The sequence below is a fragment of the Protomyctophum bolini genome (assembly GCF_963924005.1).
Source record: "Protomyctophum bolini genome assembly, chromosome: 11".
In the NCBI taxonomy this organism is placed as follows: domain Eukaryota; kingdom Metazoa; phylum Chordata; class Actinopteri; order Myctophiformes; family Myctophidae; genus Protomyctophum; species Protomyctophum bolini.
The window spans coordinates 23,631,912-23,649,946 of NC_137872.1; the positions used below are offsets into that span (position 1 = coordinate 23,631,912).

An 18,035-nucleotide genomic window follows, 5' to 3' on the forward strand; every position below is an offset into this window, starting at 1 on the left:
GACAGCCAGCCAGGGACCCAGACAGCCAGCCAGGGACCCAGACAGCCAGCCAGGGACCCAGACAGCCAGCCAGGGACCCAGACAGCCAGCCAGGGGCCGAGGCAGTGACACACATAGCTGTCTATAGGAGTGGTTGCACCACTCAAAAATATCTTGAGTACTGCTTCCACCACTGGTATAAATAAGGTATCCATCTCTCTACTGAGAATGGTTATCATCAAGCAGAGTAATGTGGCATGATAATTGACCTCATTCTACTCGGGGTTGGAAATGAACATGGATTGACTGCTCAGCAAATTCAACCACTTTAAGACAAATGAAAGATGCTGACGCTCACCCTTTGAGCCAGAGACTGACTGGGTAGACTGTGGACGAGCCAGAAGGCCGCTCCGGGCAAATGATCAAACCCTGGTTTCACGGTTGAATTGCAAAGACCTCAATAAACACCACGCTCGATAATATTTACTTGGACGGTATTATGTGATGTATAACTAAGCCTATGAAGTGATGCAACACTAACTTCAGATAATAATACATTATGCAGTACCAGTGGAAGCTGCGTGACGCATAGTAACTGGCTTATCACAGACAGTAACCTGTTTGAAGGCAAGGCATGCACATATAATAAGTCTATTTTCAGCAATGTTAGACTAAGTTCTTGATGTTCTTAAGCTGATAAAATGTAAGTATTCAAAATAGTTTTTTGACTATACTGGTCATTGTGAGATGTCTGTAAAAAGTATTTTATTGTACAATCACACACAACAACCTGTCATTTTGCAGCTCATCTTTAAAAAAAAATTGCTTTGTTTACGGATTGGAGAGTTTCAGTGGTAGTTAACGTCAGGGCAACAGATACAGGGTTACTTCAGAGTTCAGATATTTTATTTGCATATTATGTCATATCTACATAATACACAATATTAGTTGCTTTTTATATGATTATTATGCAAATTTGTTCAAAGTAAAAATTCTGAAAAGGCAGAGGAAGATAGCAGAATGGAAATGAAGTAATCATGACATCACAAGTGGAGGAATTTTGCTACTGTCTTATTATTTGTGCTAGCGTTCAAAACCAGCTTTATTTCCAATGATCTGATCGAGTCTGAAACTTTCCTTGTATTTTTTCTATAATCATCTATTATCAATTAGTGTTCAATTGTGCACATTAATGTTCACAACCATGACCATGACAATTATTTTCCCCAAGCAGATGATGTTAGCAGCATCCAGCTGAAAAATGAGAATTTTGCCTGGCAGCTTCACATGGCTTCTTCCACTACCCTTCTTTCTTGCTTTATTCTGGCTCTGTCTACCGCCACCAAACTGGTTCCAACTGCTTAGGACAGAAAAACAACAGGTCACAATGCTGATATGGCACTGGCCGTTCGGAGAGTCCTTTGACCTAAACTCCTGCGATGCCATGTTCAACATCAAAGGCTGCCATTTGACGGCTGACAGAGAGCTGTGGGGCGTCGCGGACGCTGTCCTCATCCACCACAGAGAGATTGAAGGGGATTTGTCTAATTTGCCCCGGCTGCAACACCGGCCAAGGTTTCAGAAATGGCTGTGGATGAATTTTGAATCACCCTCCAACTCTAAGAGAATAATTGGCCTAAATAATCAATTCAACCTGACCGTGAGCTACAGGCGGGATGCAGATGTGAGTTTACTCTATGGTTCCATCACCAGGAGGACCAGGGAGGAGAAGACGCCTGATATCCCTCCTAAAAACAAATTGATCTGCTGGATTGTGAGCAACTGGAGCCCAGAACATAAGAGAATACACTACTACAAGGCCCTTCGCATGTTCATCCACATTCACTCCTATGGAAGCCCATTTTACTCCCAAGTCAGCGAGAGTGAATACACAATGATCGTAGCAAGCTGCAAATTCTACCTGGCATTTGAGAACTCCATCCATGAAGACTACATCACGGAGAAGGTCTACAGGCCTCTGGTGTTGGGCTCTGTTCCTGTGGTGCTCGGGCCTTCAAGGGAGAACTACGAGAAGTTTATCCCTGGAGACGCCTTCATCCACGTAGATGACTTCTCATCGCCCCAGGCCCTAGCCAAGCAGATCCTTCATCTGGACCAGGACCCGGTCAGCTACCAGAAGTACTTCAACTGGAAGAGAAAACACAAGGCTAGTCTCACCTTATTCCCCCTACCAGCTGTATGTCACAGCTGTAATTACATAAGACAACACTATGGCAGGAAACAAACTGTTGACAATCTGTATGAGTGGTACTGGGGAAAGGAAACGGTTCAGGAATGGGGGTGATGATACCCATATGAGATCTCTGAAACAAACAAACTGTCAATCTTCCTTTGCTATCCCTTTTATGTTTTACTGACAAATCACAATTGATTAGAAGAAGCTGTGCCTAATTGAACAACTGGTGGCAGCACTGAAGAGCCAGGCAGACAACAAAAGCAGACAATGTGAATGAAATGAAAAATTGATGAACGACAATAATTTGTTAAATCTGATTGTGCTGAAATCTCTTTTTTAAGCACCAAATTAGGATTTTGAGATAAAATCTGAAAAATGTCCAGGTTATTTTCAGAGCGCCTTTAAAGGTGACTGGTGCATAAAAAACATGTAAAGCTAATGTTGGCAAGACAATTGATAATTATTATGGGTGCACAATTATGAAATGATGACCGATATCCGATCTCCGATTATTTGCAGGGTCATATCTGCCGATTCTGACCGATTCCGATATTATACAGAGGACCACAATGGAAACAAGCCTATAGGCCCTATAGGGGCTTGGCCGAAAGAATGTTAATAAAGTATTCAATCAATCAATAAATAGCCTATACTCTTTTCCAAGTGTCTGTTTTCACAACTGAATGACTACTGAGTACACAAGTACACAAATTAAATATAGATTTATTTTTTATTTTTTCCTGGTGAAAAGCGATTAAATAATCTGTATTATTTTGAGACCGTTCCGATACCGATATGGCCGATTCCGATTATGCTACTGATTAATCGTGCATCCCTAATAATTATCAATTTCTAAGAATTTCTAAGAAGCTACTCTCTCTGTAATTACAGAGAGAGTGGCTTCTTAGAAATGGTTTTCAGCTGAACCTAGTGACTGACTGAAAAAACCCATCTGCAACACAGCCGAGATGACTGTCAAAACACATCCTGTGGTTTACATTTAGACCAACACGACTAAAATGACTATGAATGGGGCTGCAGAACAGGTGAACAGGTGCAGAGTCAGACACAAACAAGGAGACAGTAATAGTAACTGTAAAACATATTTATCGCAGAGAACAAACATATTCATCGCAGAGCACAGGCTAGGATGAGTGTTGCATGTTTTCAGTTATTATTTTCCCCTTTTTTTCAGTTCCTCAATAGAGATGAAAGCTGTTTCGAAGAAGTGAACAGTGTATTACCAGTATCTTCAAACTGAATAACACAACAATGTTAAGAGTCTAAAAACCCTTCTAGTGATTGTTCAGAGCAGCACAATCTGTTTATAAATCTGTATAAACAGGAGATATAAGCTTCAAGCTAACCATCTATAAAGGTTTCTTTCTGCTAATGATTCTATAGAAAATCACGTTTGGTAACCACTCTGTTTAACTATGATGATTTGTATACATGTACTGATACCTGTCCATTCAAAGGCCAAAGGCCCGTCCTGGCCCTACCTGGACCCTCATCAAACCCTGTACACTCAAGACACTGCCCTTAGATCTCCATATATGGAGCTGACCTGTTCTGAGATTCCATATGTTGATCTGACCTCATCAAACCCTGTACACTCAAGTCACTGCCCCCGCTGCTACCCTTAGATCTCCATATATGGAGCTGACCTGTTCTGACATTCCATTATGTTGATCTGACTTCCATCAAACCCTGCATGTACACTCAAGACGTGTTCCATGTATATGGCCACTAGTACAGAATTCATTCCATATGTTGATCTGACTCCCCACGCCAGCACTCGCCCAGCAGTCTGCCGTCACCCTGGCGGATGAGTGCATGCCCTCGCCGCTTCTCGCCCTCAGGGTGTGGTTATAGCCTAATTTAATTAATGTATTTATTTCATTCAAGGAAAAAGCACATGAATGAGCACTGATCTGTAAATCTGCCATTGTTGGTAAGCTGGCATAATGATATCTAAATGTTATACAAACACGAATGGAATGTTTATTTGAATTAATAGTGAATCAACACTTTGATATCAAACATTGGGCATCGTAGCCTACCATCTATCGCCTCCAACAGTTTGAGGCTCTATTTTCCCAGATGCCTTTCTGGTTCTGAGGTTGACAAACTGCTGTTGTTGTCCTCCACTCCATGCCTATCCCATTTTTATTTACACATAATATTTTGTTAATGTATTGACTGCCATGTAATAAACTCCAACCTTAAATGTCGGCAACATAAATATTGGTTGTAGACACATACTTTTGGATCCCACTGTATTGCTTTGAACTGTATTGATAAATTACATAACTTAAGAATGAGGGCACACTCCCATACAGCTTCCAATATTAGCATGTCTCCTCTCGTGTGGGGATCTCTGACATCATATCGACGATGACGTCAGTCTTGCCCAATGTTAGCCGGACATCATACTAATTTAGTTCTAATCTAATTTGTTTTTAATTTTCACTTTATGTTGTGTTGCCTTACAGAGCCAAAATCTACGATAATAATCTGTTGTTTATCACATGTACCAAATAAATTGGTGTGTGTTTTGAGCACAATCTTTAGCCACAGTAGTACCACCTAATGGCTCAAAACGTATAGCTTGGTATAGCGCCACCCTGAGGCTGATTCGAAATATTTGGTGTTCCTTATGGCCTGTACTGGGAATGTGCATGTAAAGTTTGACAGCGATTGGTCCAGCAGTTTAAAAGATTAGCTGTGAAAATTCACTCAGACACAAAGACACACAGGGGTGAAAACATGATCTCTGCCTGTAGGCCTGGCGTCTGACGGAGATAATGTCTGCAGCAGTAACTGATGCTTTGTTTGTGATTGTCAGAAAAGGTCGTTATCGTGTGGAGTACTAACAGTACATACTGTAATGCCATAATTTCCTTCAGCACTCATAAATCAATTGTCAATCTGATTAATTTAGGTTTTTGTGCTGCCGATAATGCAAGTGACTGTAGTTTTACATTAGCTCTTGGTCCTAATTTAAACAAGATTTCATGGCCACCTAGTACTCTGTGGTAGCTCTCATACAAATTCGTTATATATTTTCTGTTCACAGTTCACACTGTGGCTTTTTAGCACTTTTCTCTGGAACAAATTCTCTGGAACTTGCAAAAAGGATTGTTCTCCATTAAATCAATGTTTCGGTCGTCAAACCTTCACCAGGGCCTGTCCTGATGAAATGTTGATTTAATAAAGAGCATCCTTTTTACAAGTTCCAGACAGTGTTCAAGGTTCGCGTACAGGTACATAAGAGTAAAACATATTTTGGTTTGGCTTCCTTCAGACAATGCAGCAGCATAGACCAACAGTAGAATAGTGATAGAAAAAAGAAAAGCGTAAATATATTAAAGAAAGGGAGAGAGTGCAAAAAAGAGCAAGGAGAGAAAAAAAGATGATTCAAGAGCATAACCAAATCAAATGTGTACATGTGCATAGTCTTGTCATTGTTGTATCATCAAATCAAATATGTGCAAATAGTTCTTGGTATATTGTATATACCAGCAGCATTTTTCATTTTCTAATTTATTTTTTCCCAGTGGCTGTTTAATGCAAACAGCTTGTCACAGTGTTGTATTCTATCTATGTGCAATAGAGTTTTTATGTTCGGACCTTTTTCTTTTTGATTTGATATCACAAATCCATTTCTGAACATTTACACCTTCCTGGTTGTCCTACGCGCTCATTAACAACCTTTAAGGAGTACATCTGCCTTCTTTAGACCAAATAAAAATCAAAGGCAGTGTAGGCATATATATAATATATTCCATATAAGCAGCTGCAGCAGAAAACACCAGACGCCACGCTGAAGTGGTGGTGCATGGTGCTTCCTTCCAGTGTGTGTGTGTGTGTGTGTGTGTGTGTGTGTTATGTTGGTCTGATTGCAATGTGTTGTTGTCGTCACACGTTGTGTTTGAACTCACATCTGAGACTTCAAGATGTAACGTTGATGTAATTATAGACAACATGTTCTGAGTGAGCCATTACCTGTATCTGGATGATGATGTGCAATATAAAGAAGAAAAAAAAAAGAAGTGTTCACCTCATTCTGTTTGTAGGTTGTTGCTTTTTTTGTTAGTTTTTTTTCCCAACTATCAAATTGGTTTGTAATGTTTACATAATCATGTGTCACCTCTGTTTTCTGGACTTGTTGATAGACTTCAGAGCTCTGATAGAGCAACTACACGAGCCTCAATGGTGACTGTATTGTTCCCAGTCTCCCTTCTCAGTAAAAGAGGACAAACCTTTGGAACTCTTTGCCTAGGTTCTAAAACTAGAGACCGTCTACGACTCAAACTATGGTTGAAATCAAATCAACTGTGCTCACATGTATAGTTTCTATACTATACATTTCTATTAGACTACTTATACTGAAATGATAATTTTTCTCACAAGTTAATGTATTGGGTCATTTGGGTTTGATTTTGATGATGTTAAATATTACTAGTGTCCATTTTGTTCTGTTGTATTTGATTGGGTTTTACTATTTTAGTCACTAGAGTATTATTCTATTTTAGAAAAGCCTCCAGTGGACAGGTGTTGAAAACTAGCAGCGACATGGGAATGATCAGTAGGCTGTCCCAAAGAGATCATCAACGTTCGGGTCAAAGGACAAGGTCACAATTAAAACCATGATCGCAGATCATGACATGGCATATCTTGGTAATTGCATTGTGTTGGCAGAAGTATGCACCCTATGAAGTGCAGAATATTTTATTTGGATCAATGCTTTACTTGAAATAATTGCTGGAGGAGTTTTCCCAATGTTCCCGTGTGGAAAACTGCCGTAATTCTGATCGGTGTGCTTTGCAGTATTCATCTTAGCAATTGAGCTACTCTATACAGTAAAACCCTATCCATTTGTAAATCCGAGAGTGAAGCTTGGATTTCGCCCTTGCTGTCCATTTGGTTACATCTGAACACTCTCAGTTAGAGTTAATTGAATCCTAAGAATTTTACTGTGTGTGTAGTGTACTAACTTAGTCACGATGACAAATGTGTCCGTTCACAATAAAAAACGATGAACAAGCAAACTGCAATGGGCTACAAAGAACCATTCTCTTTCCAAAGAATGTCTGCCAAGCTAAATGGAATAATATTTTTTCTTGCCAGGGGCAAAAACTGTCGTTGTAAAGAACAGTGGTGGGCACCCGCTGGCCTAGTGGTCTAGGTGCATACCACATATAGGCTCAGCTCATGCCTGACATGACAACCTTTGCTGCATGTCCCCTTCTCTCTCTCCCTCTTTCCTGTCTGTCTTCACTGTAAATATCAATAAAGGCACAAAAGCCAAAAACAAACCTAAAAAAAAAGAACAGTGGTAAGTGCATAGGGTCCGGGGACCCCCATGGGTCATTGTGGTCCCCTACAAATTAATATATAGCATCAAAATCAAGCTGTCTGAAGGAAGCTGGAATGAATGAATGAATGAATACCTTTTACTCTTATGTACTACTACTGTACCTGTGCACAAGATGCAACAATAAAGTACAACCTTGAATCATTTTAACCACTTTAAACATGCTGTATGTGTATAGACTATTTGAAAATAGCCTATCTGCAAGCTCTCAAAATATTTGAACAAAACCATCTTTTATGGGGGTCCCTGGCACAACATATTTTCAGATGGAGGTCCACGGCCAAATACAATTTGGGAGTCAATTTGGGCGTCCTTGACGTGAAAAATAACAAAGTTACCAAATGATGGGGATGGTGGGAAGATAAATAATAAAGATAGATACAGTAATACTTGTTGTGTTGTCTCTTGACCAGCAGGAAGCACTGCAGCCCCATCACACACACATGGTTTACGTTATGAAAACTATATGACTGCACTAAACCATGGGGGACATCATCTGAGATGAATATTTATGTATGTGGGAAAATTAATGCCATTTGTCATATAAATGAATATCTGGGCTCAAATTAGAGGTTGGAGAAATGGCTGAGATTATCGTGTTGCTTAATGCTTAATTGAAGCCAGCTTCTAATTAGCTTGGCTATTATCATCCAACTTATAGAGGAACAATTCCAGATTCTTTCAAACTTTTCAGATGCAGGGAATAGACGAGGCCCCCCCTTGGAAATGAATTTAAAAGCTCCTATACATTGTATAGGGAATTTCTAATCTTGGTCCTTGTGTCAAAGCCTCACCCGTTAACATGGAGTTTTGGCTAAGAAAGAGTCAAATCTATTTCCCTTACTGTCTGTCTTATCGTGTCTTCTGCCTCATCCCTCATTACAGGCTGTGAAAGTGCTATAGGTATTCTATCTCTAGTTATGCGCTTCACTGGATGACGGTGCCACTCACCGGATATAGCAGACATACAGTCTCACAATGTGTCGTGACCAGTGGTGGAAAGTAACTAAGTACATTCACTTAAGTACTGAGTACAATTTTGAGGTATTTGTACTTTACTAAAGCCACAAGAGGTCTCAGGTTACCGGGTATTTTATAATGGCTGAGAGGCGTAGTGAGACATGACGTGTAGCGGAGTGTCTCCGACCCTTTCAGCCATTATAAAATACCCGGTAAGCTGGGACTTCGAGTGGCTTATTGCTTTTCTAAAACGGTTACAAATACAAACATAGCAATATTAACAAATCCTAATTCACAAAAGTAGCTACACTTTGCGTCACTTTGTGCCCACCAGAGCGAGCCACACTTCCTTGTTTTTACCAAGGACTGTCTAAAGAGGACGAGACGCGAAGACCGTACGGGCGACGCCATGTTGCTCCATGGTGCTCCATGGAAGGAAATAAACATGCGCAGTTGAGACAGCTGTAGCAAGTGTTCCTTTAAAGCATATTTGAAAGATAATTTATTTTGTGTTATGTTAATGTGAGGTGGTAACATGTTCCAAAATGATATTGATCGATACACTGACAGAGGCTGGCAATTCTGGTGTTATGATTATGTCTGTCACTTGATTTTAATAACCGTTTGAAAAAGTAATCTGGTGTTTGATTAGAAATTATGTTTCTAACAAACATGAGGACACTGCAATGGAGTTTGTTTTTAACAGATAACCAGGACATGCGTTTATGCATATATTCAATATTTGTGCGAGTAGAACAATGAAGTGCCAGTCTAGCAGCTCAGTTCTGAACAAGTTGTAGTTTGTTCAGGTCTGCTTGAGTCGCCGCTGACCATACAACCGGACAATAATAAAGGTGACAAAACACCAATGACTGCATCACTTGACCCATGACTGAGGATTGAGGATGATATAAAGTGAATGAAGGTGTGGATTATCGTGATATTTACCATGGCAACCAGCCAATCAGAATTAAGTGTTGGGACTAACCGTTTTAGAGTATTTCCTATTTCCTGTACTTTTACTTCCACTTCACTAGTACATCATGGCAAATATTGTACTTTTACTCCACTACATTTATTTGAAAACTTGAGTTACTAGTTACTTTGTAGATTTTGATTATTATTACAAAACATGCATTGCACACTTCAGCTCTACATTTGTGTGCTCGCGATGCGACACATTGTGAGCATCTAGATCTGCTATTTTCAAAAGATTTGTATACGTTTTGAAGACTTGAAATGAGACATTCAGCATAATGAGTACTTTTCCTTTTTGTACTTTAAATACCAATGCCAATACTTTTGTATTTACTCAAGTACATTTTGATTTCCGGACTTTTACTTGTAATGGAGTATTTCTATATTGCAGTATTGATACTTTTACTTAAGCAAAACATCTGAGTAGGCCTACTTTTTCCACCACTGTTCGTGACGCGACACGTTAGTGATCTTGCAGATCTGCCATCACGTAAACGACATTACATTGAAGTCAAATGAAAGTTCCCCAATGCTGTATCTGTCACACCATTTCCTTCATTTTCATTTTGAACTCTCCTCCGGTGGAGACGGATGACGCAGCGTTTGCTCTGCAGAATGGGTAGTTGTGCGTTGGGGGTGTCGCGCCCCCCCGCCCGCCCGCAACGGGACCGACTCCCTGCGGTTTTCATAAGAGTATAATTCATCCTGCTTGTGTCGGCGCGGCAGGCTCTGATTGTGGCCACACTGTGCAGCTGCCAGTGTGAATAAATTGCTCCGAAAGTGATGTGTGCTGCACGCAACGCAGCTTTACCTGAGAACAAAGCACCACACATTTAACGGCCTTGCAGCGCACCTGCGCCAAGAATACTGCCATCGGACCACGAATGCCTGCAGGGCATGAGCTGGCACTCCTGAGTCCTGACACACACGCCACACATACACACAAAGTTGGGTTGGAGCTGGTGGGGATTGATCATTTCTGACCTGTAGCTAATCAACGTCCCTCCCACCAACCCATTTATTGCAAATGGCCGTCAGCCAGTGTGGATCTCTTCTTCTACCATATGTATGTTGCATCTCTCTCTTTCTCTCGCTCTCTCTCTCTCTCTCTCCCTCTCTCTCTCTCCCTCCCACCTGCCTTTGAATTATTGAGCCCTTTCTTTCAAGGGGACCACTCCCTCTCATCAGATGTGTGTACAGGCCATCAAGTTTGCTTCACCGCTCCTTCACCCCCTGCTACCCCCCACCCCAACACCCCCCCCCCCTCACTGCACGCCCGTATCGCCTCATGACATTGAGGAAATCACTCACATGTCCCTCACTTACTTCTCACTCACTCTGCCACTTGCTTTCTCTCAATCTTATTTCTGGTCCACACCCTATATAACCCCCCTCTCTCTTCAATCCCTCGCCCACTTTTCCTGCAACGTTGCTCCCACTCTTTTTTCCCTGACACTCAACACCCCCCCCCCCTCCCTCTCCTTGTCCCTCTCTCTCTCTCTCTCTCTCTCTGTCTCTCTCACTCTCTTTTCCTCGCTCTGTTTTTCTGTAATGTCACGGCCCACTGCTGGGTGTCACAGAGTTGATGGAGGGAAAAAATGGAGGGCTGAGGCAAAGGGAGGGGCTTGACAGCAGCGTGCGCGACACGTGCGCGATACGTGCGTGTACAGTATATATGTATGTGTGTGTGAGAGGTAGAAAGCCAAAGTATATACTTTCAGCATACATACAACGGTGCGGTTCGCCGAAAATAACCGACTTCCCGGCGAAGGAAAACAACGACACATCGCTTTAAGAGGAAAAAAAGGGAGGGGGAGAGCAGGAGATGGTAGCGGTGTGGGGTGGAGTGGGCATTGAGAGGGCATAGAGAGAGAGAGAGGAGCGGGAGAGAGAAGGAGGTTATCATAGAGACACATTATGAACGGGAGACATTGTGCCTGCGGGTATATGATGCTAGTGTAAAGTGCTCCAGCCTGGTGAAAACGCAGTAGGCAGTTAGAGCAGCCCTCCACATCCACCCAGCCCCCCCCCTTACAATAGAGCCATACAGACTGCTGCTTGTGACTCCTCTAATGGTGTTCCATTACAGTCTCCCGAGGGAGATCTCTCTCTCTCTCTCTCCATCTCTATCTAAATACACACACAAAATGCGCACGAGCGCGCACACACACACACACACACACACACACACACACACACACACACACACACACACACACACACACACACACACACACACACACACACATGGTTTCCACTGCCTTATTATACAATATACATGTCACTCGAAAGCCAAGTGCAATATCTGTCACTGGAATATTCTCGCGGAAGGATGCAAAGCATCGCTTTGTTGCTCTATCTAAACATGCTTTTATTCCACTATCAAATGTCTGCCCACCTTTAAAGGGGTTTTGTTGCTGCAATAATTAAGGCTTACGCTGCCCGCACGATTGCATCTGATGTTCACCTTGAGGGAGCCCACAAAACCCAGACATCTGGGTCTGTAAACCAGTACCCATCATTTCTAAATTGCCATAGCCTCTGGCTGCACTTTCCATTAGGAAAAAGGCCAATTGTTTAAAAAGGCTCGAAAATAGACTGTACAAATTCTCAACCACTGTGAGCTTGAAGATCTGCTGTTTTTGCTATTTCTTTTGAACTATTTTTGGGGGCTTTAGTTTTTTTAGCTTGTATTTTAATTGTAAAGTGATAAAGAGATTGACAGGAAAGAGTCGGGGAGGGGCTGCATACGGTGGTCTGACGTGCAACAGCCCGACACATGCGCGGCTGGTTAAAACTCACCCGTGGCTCCCGACACGCGTGGTCGGTTAAGACACGTGCGTGGCCAGTTAAAACTCACCCGTGGCTCCCGACATGCGTTGCCGGTTAATAAACTTGCGTGGCCGGTTAAAACTCACACGTATGGCTTCCCTGTGAGGTTGATTATAGGCTTAAGTTAGGGTTTGGCGTAGGGTGTCGGACTGTATTCCTGTCGGACTGTTAGTATACGTCCAAACAAACACATGCACCCGTCGGAGAGTGAGTGACACACAGCAAAGGTCAGCTGGGCTTATAGGAGTCGAACCTGGTGGAACTCTCTGTAAGGGCCAGTCCATGCCAATCATTCACAACGTAACTCCTTGCAACATGCAACCACTGTACATACAGTACAACCGCATTATCCCCAAGGAGTTGCATTGGTGTGGACTGGCCTGTGGACTTTAACCCCCCCCCCCCCCCCCCCCCCACACACACACACACACACACACACACACACACACACATGCCTACACTGTGTAAACCACCACTGGTGTAAACAAACAGGGAGCAGCTCTGAGATCTATCTGAAAGGAGAGAGAGATGCTGCCGTCTCTCCCTCTGTTGTTATGGCGTCGTTGTGTGCAATGAAGTACGGTACGCACCCAAGCAGACCTTAAGGGTCCATTTCAGAAGGTGTGCTGGTGCCAGAATCTGTGATCTAAAACCTAATCAGTGAGACATTTCGCCTCGGAGCAACTGAAACATTAAAAAGTCAATAAGACCTTACTGTTTAATACAATGCTTTTCACGTGTCATCTCTCTTTATCACGCAGGTCAGTCAATACAATTGATTCAATCACCGACCACAACACAGGAGAAAAAGTCAACCATCCAGAGACACAACACAACGCTCATATAATGATAGTTATAGCTTATGGCATGTACACTTATTGTGTAACAGACACACACACACACACACACACACACACACACACACAGACACTGCAGACACATGCGCGTGCGCACGCTTTCTAAATGAAGGCTGGGGGTCGCGTTGTTTACGTATGGAGGAGACCTTGGCATACGACGGTGAATTTGGTTGTGAATTCTGTTTGTGAAAGAGACAGATGTGTGCTCAACCACCAAGACGGTAAATTTGGAACGGGAGTGCTTTTTGGAAAGGCCCAGCAGCTATTCAAACAGATTAACGGCAACAAACAGTCAAGCGGGGGGAGGGGGGGGTAAAATAAAACACAAATAGTGGATGATGGCCAACTGACCACTGGCTATACACATGATTTATGCGTCCGTCCGTGGGACCGTGTGGAGGGGTTGGCGTCAGTGTGTGCGTGTGCACGCCGATGCGCGCGTGTGTGGTGCCGCGTGCTGTGTGTGTTCAGAATTGGGGTTGAGAAAGGTCCCTAGCAGCAGTGTGCGGGGTGGAAACACTCTGCTCTTGTGATATGTGATGATCTGCAGGGGAAGTGGGAAGTGGCTGATGATCTGGTCCAGGTTATTAGTTAAGCTCTGTTAGACCATGTAATAGCCTCACAGCGCAACAGGGAGTCGCTGTTCCAATAGCCTCACTCCACCCTGTATGACATCCTGATACGAAGGAGACTGCTCCGAACGGCACAACAGAAAAACATGCTGTGTGGCTGGTTTACAGGTGTGTGTGTGTGTGTGTGTGTGTGTGTGGGTGTGTGCGCGCGCTTTTGTGCACCGCACACGAGTGCGGCCAGCTCCACAAAGTGTTTGCATAAGTGCTGAATCTGCTCTTCCAATCCCTACAACTCGGCATTTTTTTCTCTCGCAGACTTCTCCCCCCCCATTCCTTCCTTCTCTCCTCCTGTGCTGTTTGTGTGCGCCTTCATCTCCTCTCGTCCTTCTCCTCTTCATCACATCTTTGCCTCCTCAACCTTTTGCCTCGATTCGTCACACATGCCTTTTTCATTCCCCCCTCCTCCTCCGTCGCCTCGGCCTGTGCTCCGCTGCAGGGCCTGGTAGGCGACGTACTGTAGGGGCGGCAGTGGCTCAGGGGTAGAGTGGCTGGTAGAGTGGTTACCAGTTCAATACCTGGCTCCCCCAGCTTTAGTGATGAACTGTATGAGCAAGGCTCTGAACCCCTAATTGCTCCTGATGTGTAGGTTGGTGCCTGCGCCATCGGTGTATGAACGTGTGTGTGTGTGTGTGTGTGTGTAAAGTGCTTATCCAAAGCGCTATATAAATGCACCGTTTACTGTTTATATACACCCGCCAACGGAGGAGGGAGAGAGCCTGACAGTTCTCTAAGACAGCTTATATGGACTTGAGTGGTGTCGGCGGGAAAGAGGCTTTTTTGCAACAGTGGTGCAAGAAGATTTACTTCTTTTAGGTTAAAGTGTCAATATCACAATAATCTCTCAAGAACAGATTCCGAGCTGTGCTACTGAATCTGTTAGCAGGGGCATTCAGAACGTGTATACATTGTTGTTGTTAGTGGGAATGAAAACATAGGCGCCCCACAGAAAGAGGAGGCCTGAGGGCGGACCAAACAGGTTGTAGACGGCACAGAGCCGACGATGTGGAGCCCTCCAGTGCCCCGGTTTGGATTCATATTGAAAACAAGGCCTGTCCAGGGCGCGAGATTTCTTTACCTAGTATGATTCGGAGATTCGAGCACTGTGATTGGTTGTCAGTGGAGTAGGAAGCGCTGGGCTGTGTTTTGGACCGCACACAAGTGTTTATGCGTACTAGTACTCTAACTCTAACTCTAACCCTAACCTAACTCTAACCCTAACCTAACTCTAACCCTAACCCTAACCCTAACCTAACTCTAACCCTAACCTAACTCTAACCCTAACCCTAACCTAACCCTAACCCTAACCCTAACCTAACCCTAACCCTAACCTAACCCTAACCCTAACCCTAACCTAACTCTAACCCTAACCCTAAACCTAACCTAACCCTAAACCTAACCTAACCCTAACCCTAACCTAACTCTAACCCTAATCCAAAAACTATTAAAAAGTCTGCGGTTGTAAAATATTGGCGGCAGTGGGGCGCGAACCAGCGAAGCATATATTACAAGTCGGCGTAGTAGTCCACTAGGCTAGCGAGGCAGCTGGCAGAATGGGGTTTGTGTTTATATTAGAAGGTGAAGTTCCGCCCGCGCGGGTGGCGCTTTCCTTGACTACTAGTAGTAGGGCGGGGCGAGCCGGTGTGGTAAAACAAGCGCTCCTTCCCGCGAATCATACTAGGAAAAGAAATCTAGCGTCCAGGGCAGGCTCTGTTGAGCTTACTAGGATAATACTACTTCCGGTAGACTGGAAATGTGGTTTTTCAAAATAAGAGCTCAAATGGGGGAAATGCTGGCGTGAATTAGATCCAAACTTTAAGTGTTAACAGTACCAAAAGTAAAAATTTCACAAGTTTTCAAACGTATACAAAATACACACTACAAATAATGTGAGCTTGTAGATCGGCCAGTATATATGTATATATAGGGCTGGGTGATTAATGTACTGTATATTTTGTTATATTAATCAAAATCTAGAAAGTGACTAGTATCTTTTGAAATAATTGTAGCGGAGTAAAAGTACCATATTTATCACTGAGATAAAGTGGAGTAGAAGTAAACTGGAAATACATTTTCCACCACTGGTTTGAAGCACTAGACCTGTGCCTGTCGGCCACATTAGGTCCACTGGCAGAGCCTGACCAGAGCCTTATCTGTTGGTTCTGGGCAACCGTGTATAGTGCCCGACTCAAGGCCGGGCACTGCACCGTGTGAAACGCGTGTGTCGGATTTGAAGTCGTGGGGCGAACGGTTCGCAAGTTACGTGGATTACAGACGCACGTACATACGTACAGAGAGTCAGTGCATTTATTGTAAGATTGGTAGACTGAAATAGAGAGGTGAATGGGTGGAGGAGCGCAATTACTCAGATACGGATGAATAAAAAACATGCGCGCACGCTGAGAGTGGATACAGACTCTGCTGCAAGAAAAAACGAAAGCGCCACAAAGTGCTCGTCTCTACTTCATCAAGTGTAATTTGGGGAGAAAATGGCTCTCCATTATGCAAGATTGGCGCGAGAGTGACAAAATAGGCATATTATGTTTATGAATCATTTAAGGCCTGACCTGGAGGTCGGGCTCCCGGTGATCTCGTCTCTCTCCAGAGGGTGCCTCGCTTCGCCTCGCCGGGGTTTCTCCACTCCAGTTCACAAGAGGCTCACCAGCGGTGAAGCACCATCCCTGCAAAAGCATACATTATAGGTGACATCTGCCTTTGGCAAGTGAGAAGTATGCAAATCGTATGCATCTTAATCAGGGACACTTACAACTTGTTATGCTGTTTTTTTTCCCTTCTTAAAAAAAAGAAAAAAAAAAAAAAAAGAAAAAAAAAAATCCCTGCTAGCTGTACTTCAGAGTGCCATTTGGTGCGGGTCTCTTATTTACATTCACAAACAGGCACGCAAAAAAAAGGACACCCGTGGGGGAGGAAGCGCACGCATGCAGACATAAAGGTCCGTGCCGCACAGCAAATTTAACTGAGCCATAAAGTGGTGTTGTTTAAAGAGAGCAGATACAGCAAATGAATCAATATCCCCCCCTCCTCCAATACCAGGGCATTTTATGTGGCATCTGCTTTCCATTCCTCTGCTGCTCGGCACAAAGAGCTGGCCAGGTGCCGCTGTAGCATCCAGGCCAATCTCTCCCGGCCCGGCCGGGGTTTCTGAGCTACAGTGGACTATATATGCAATCTGCATTGTTGGGCTTCGTCAAATACTGTAGTACTCACTCACAAAGGCCCGGCCGAGCGTGCCTTTGTCCGTCCTTTGCATTTTGGGAGTATATCTATCACGGCAAAGAAACGGGGAAAAAGGAGAGCAAGAGATGGAAGGAAAGGCAGAGATGAGGGGAGAGGGCAGAAACTAGAGAAAACGGGCCTGTTGTATAATACTGGACCCAAACTAGTGAGAATAATATGCTATCACAAACTAGTGATCTACAAGCTCACATGTGAGCTCACATATATATATATATATTCACTGCTTAAACATTTTGATTTCTAATTTATGGATTTATTTTTTCTTCATGAAATTTCTGACGAAAATGAAAACCCAAAGAATTTTGTTTTTAATTCATGCAAAAGTTTCCTTTTTAGGGGGGAATGTTTTTTTGAAAATATTTTGAAATAATAATAATACAAAAGAATGTGGAAAACCAAAAAAATTAAGGGACCCATACAAATGTGTCCGTGACCCTTCTAGCAGTGGTTCCCAAAGTTGGGTCCGGGGACCCCCAGGGGTCCCTGAGGGAGTTCCAGGGGGTCCCCAGCTAAATGATAGTTTGGAACCATTACGGGTCTGTAACTCAGAGAGTGTACAAATGGAACCAAATGGACCCGTTCCATTTGTACACTCTCAGAGTTAAATTAACATTGATTTTACAAAATAAATTGGGGCCCAGAGATAGAAATGCCATTAAATGGAGGTTCCGTAATGCATGTCAAACTGGGGGTCCTTGAAATTAAACGGGTTGAGAATGCTAGAGCCGTAAAAATCTTCTCTTATACATGGCATATATTTTCAAATGGGGGTCTGCGGGCTAATTAGTGTCAATCTGGGGGTCATTGACATGAAAATATTTGGGAACCACTGCCTTAGATCTTTAAGTGCAAAAAATAACTGATATAACCAGTCCTTTCTGGACCTTTCAATCCTTTCAATTCTTTCTGGACTTTGAAAGCAGTTTTAGCTGCAGTACCACCGTCCTGAGATGGTGGGGGTGCTG

At 43.3% G+C, this 18,035-nt stretch overlaps 1 protein-coding gene across 1 annotated transcript in view; it reads left to right on the forward strand.

The window, feature by feature from the left end:
• LOC308323369 (4-galactosyl-N-acetylglucosaminide 3-alpha-L-fucosyltransferase 9-like) overlaps positions 1-18,035 on the forward strand; it is a gene marked incomplete at both ends in the record, with an annotated part of 182,943 nt that overhangs the window by 6,324 nt on the left and 158,584 nt on the right. Inside the window, one exon of the mRNA XM_080775098.1 lies at positions 1,345-2,176. Within this exon, the coding sequence (XP_080631224.1) occupies positions 1,345-2,176 (832 nt within the window). The remainder of the gene's footprint in view (positions 1-1,344; positions 2,177-18,035) is intronic.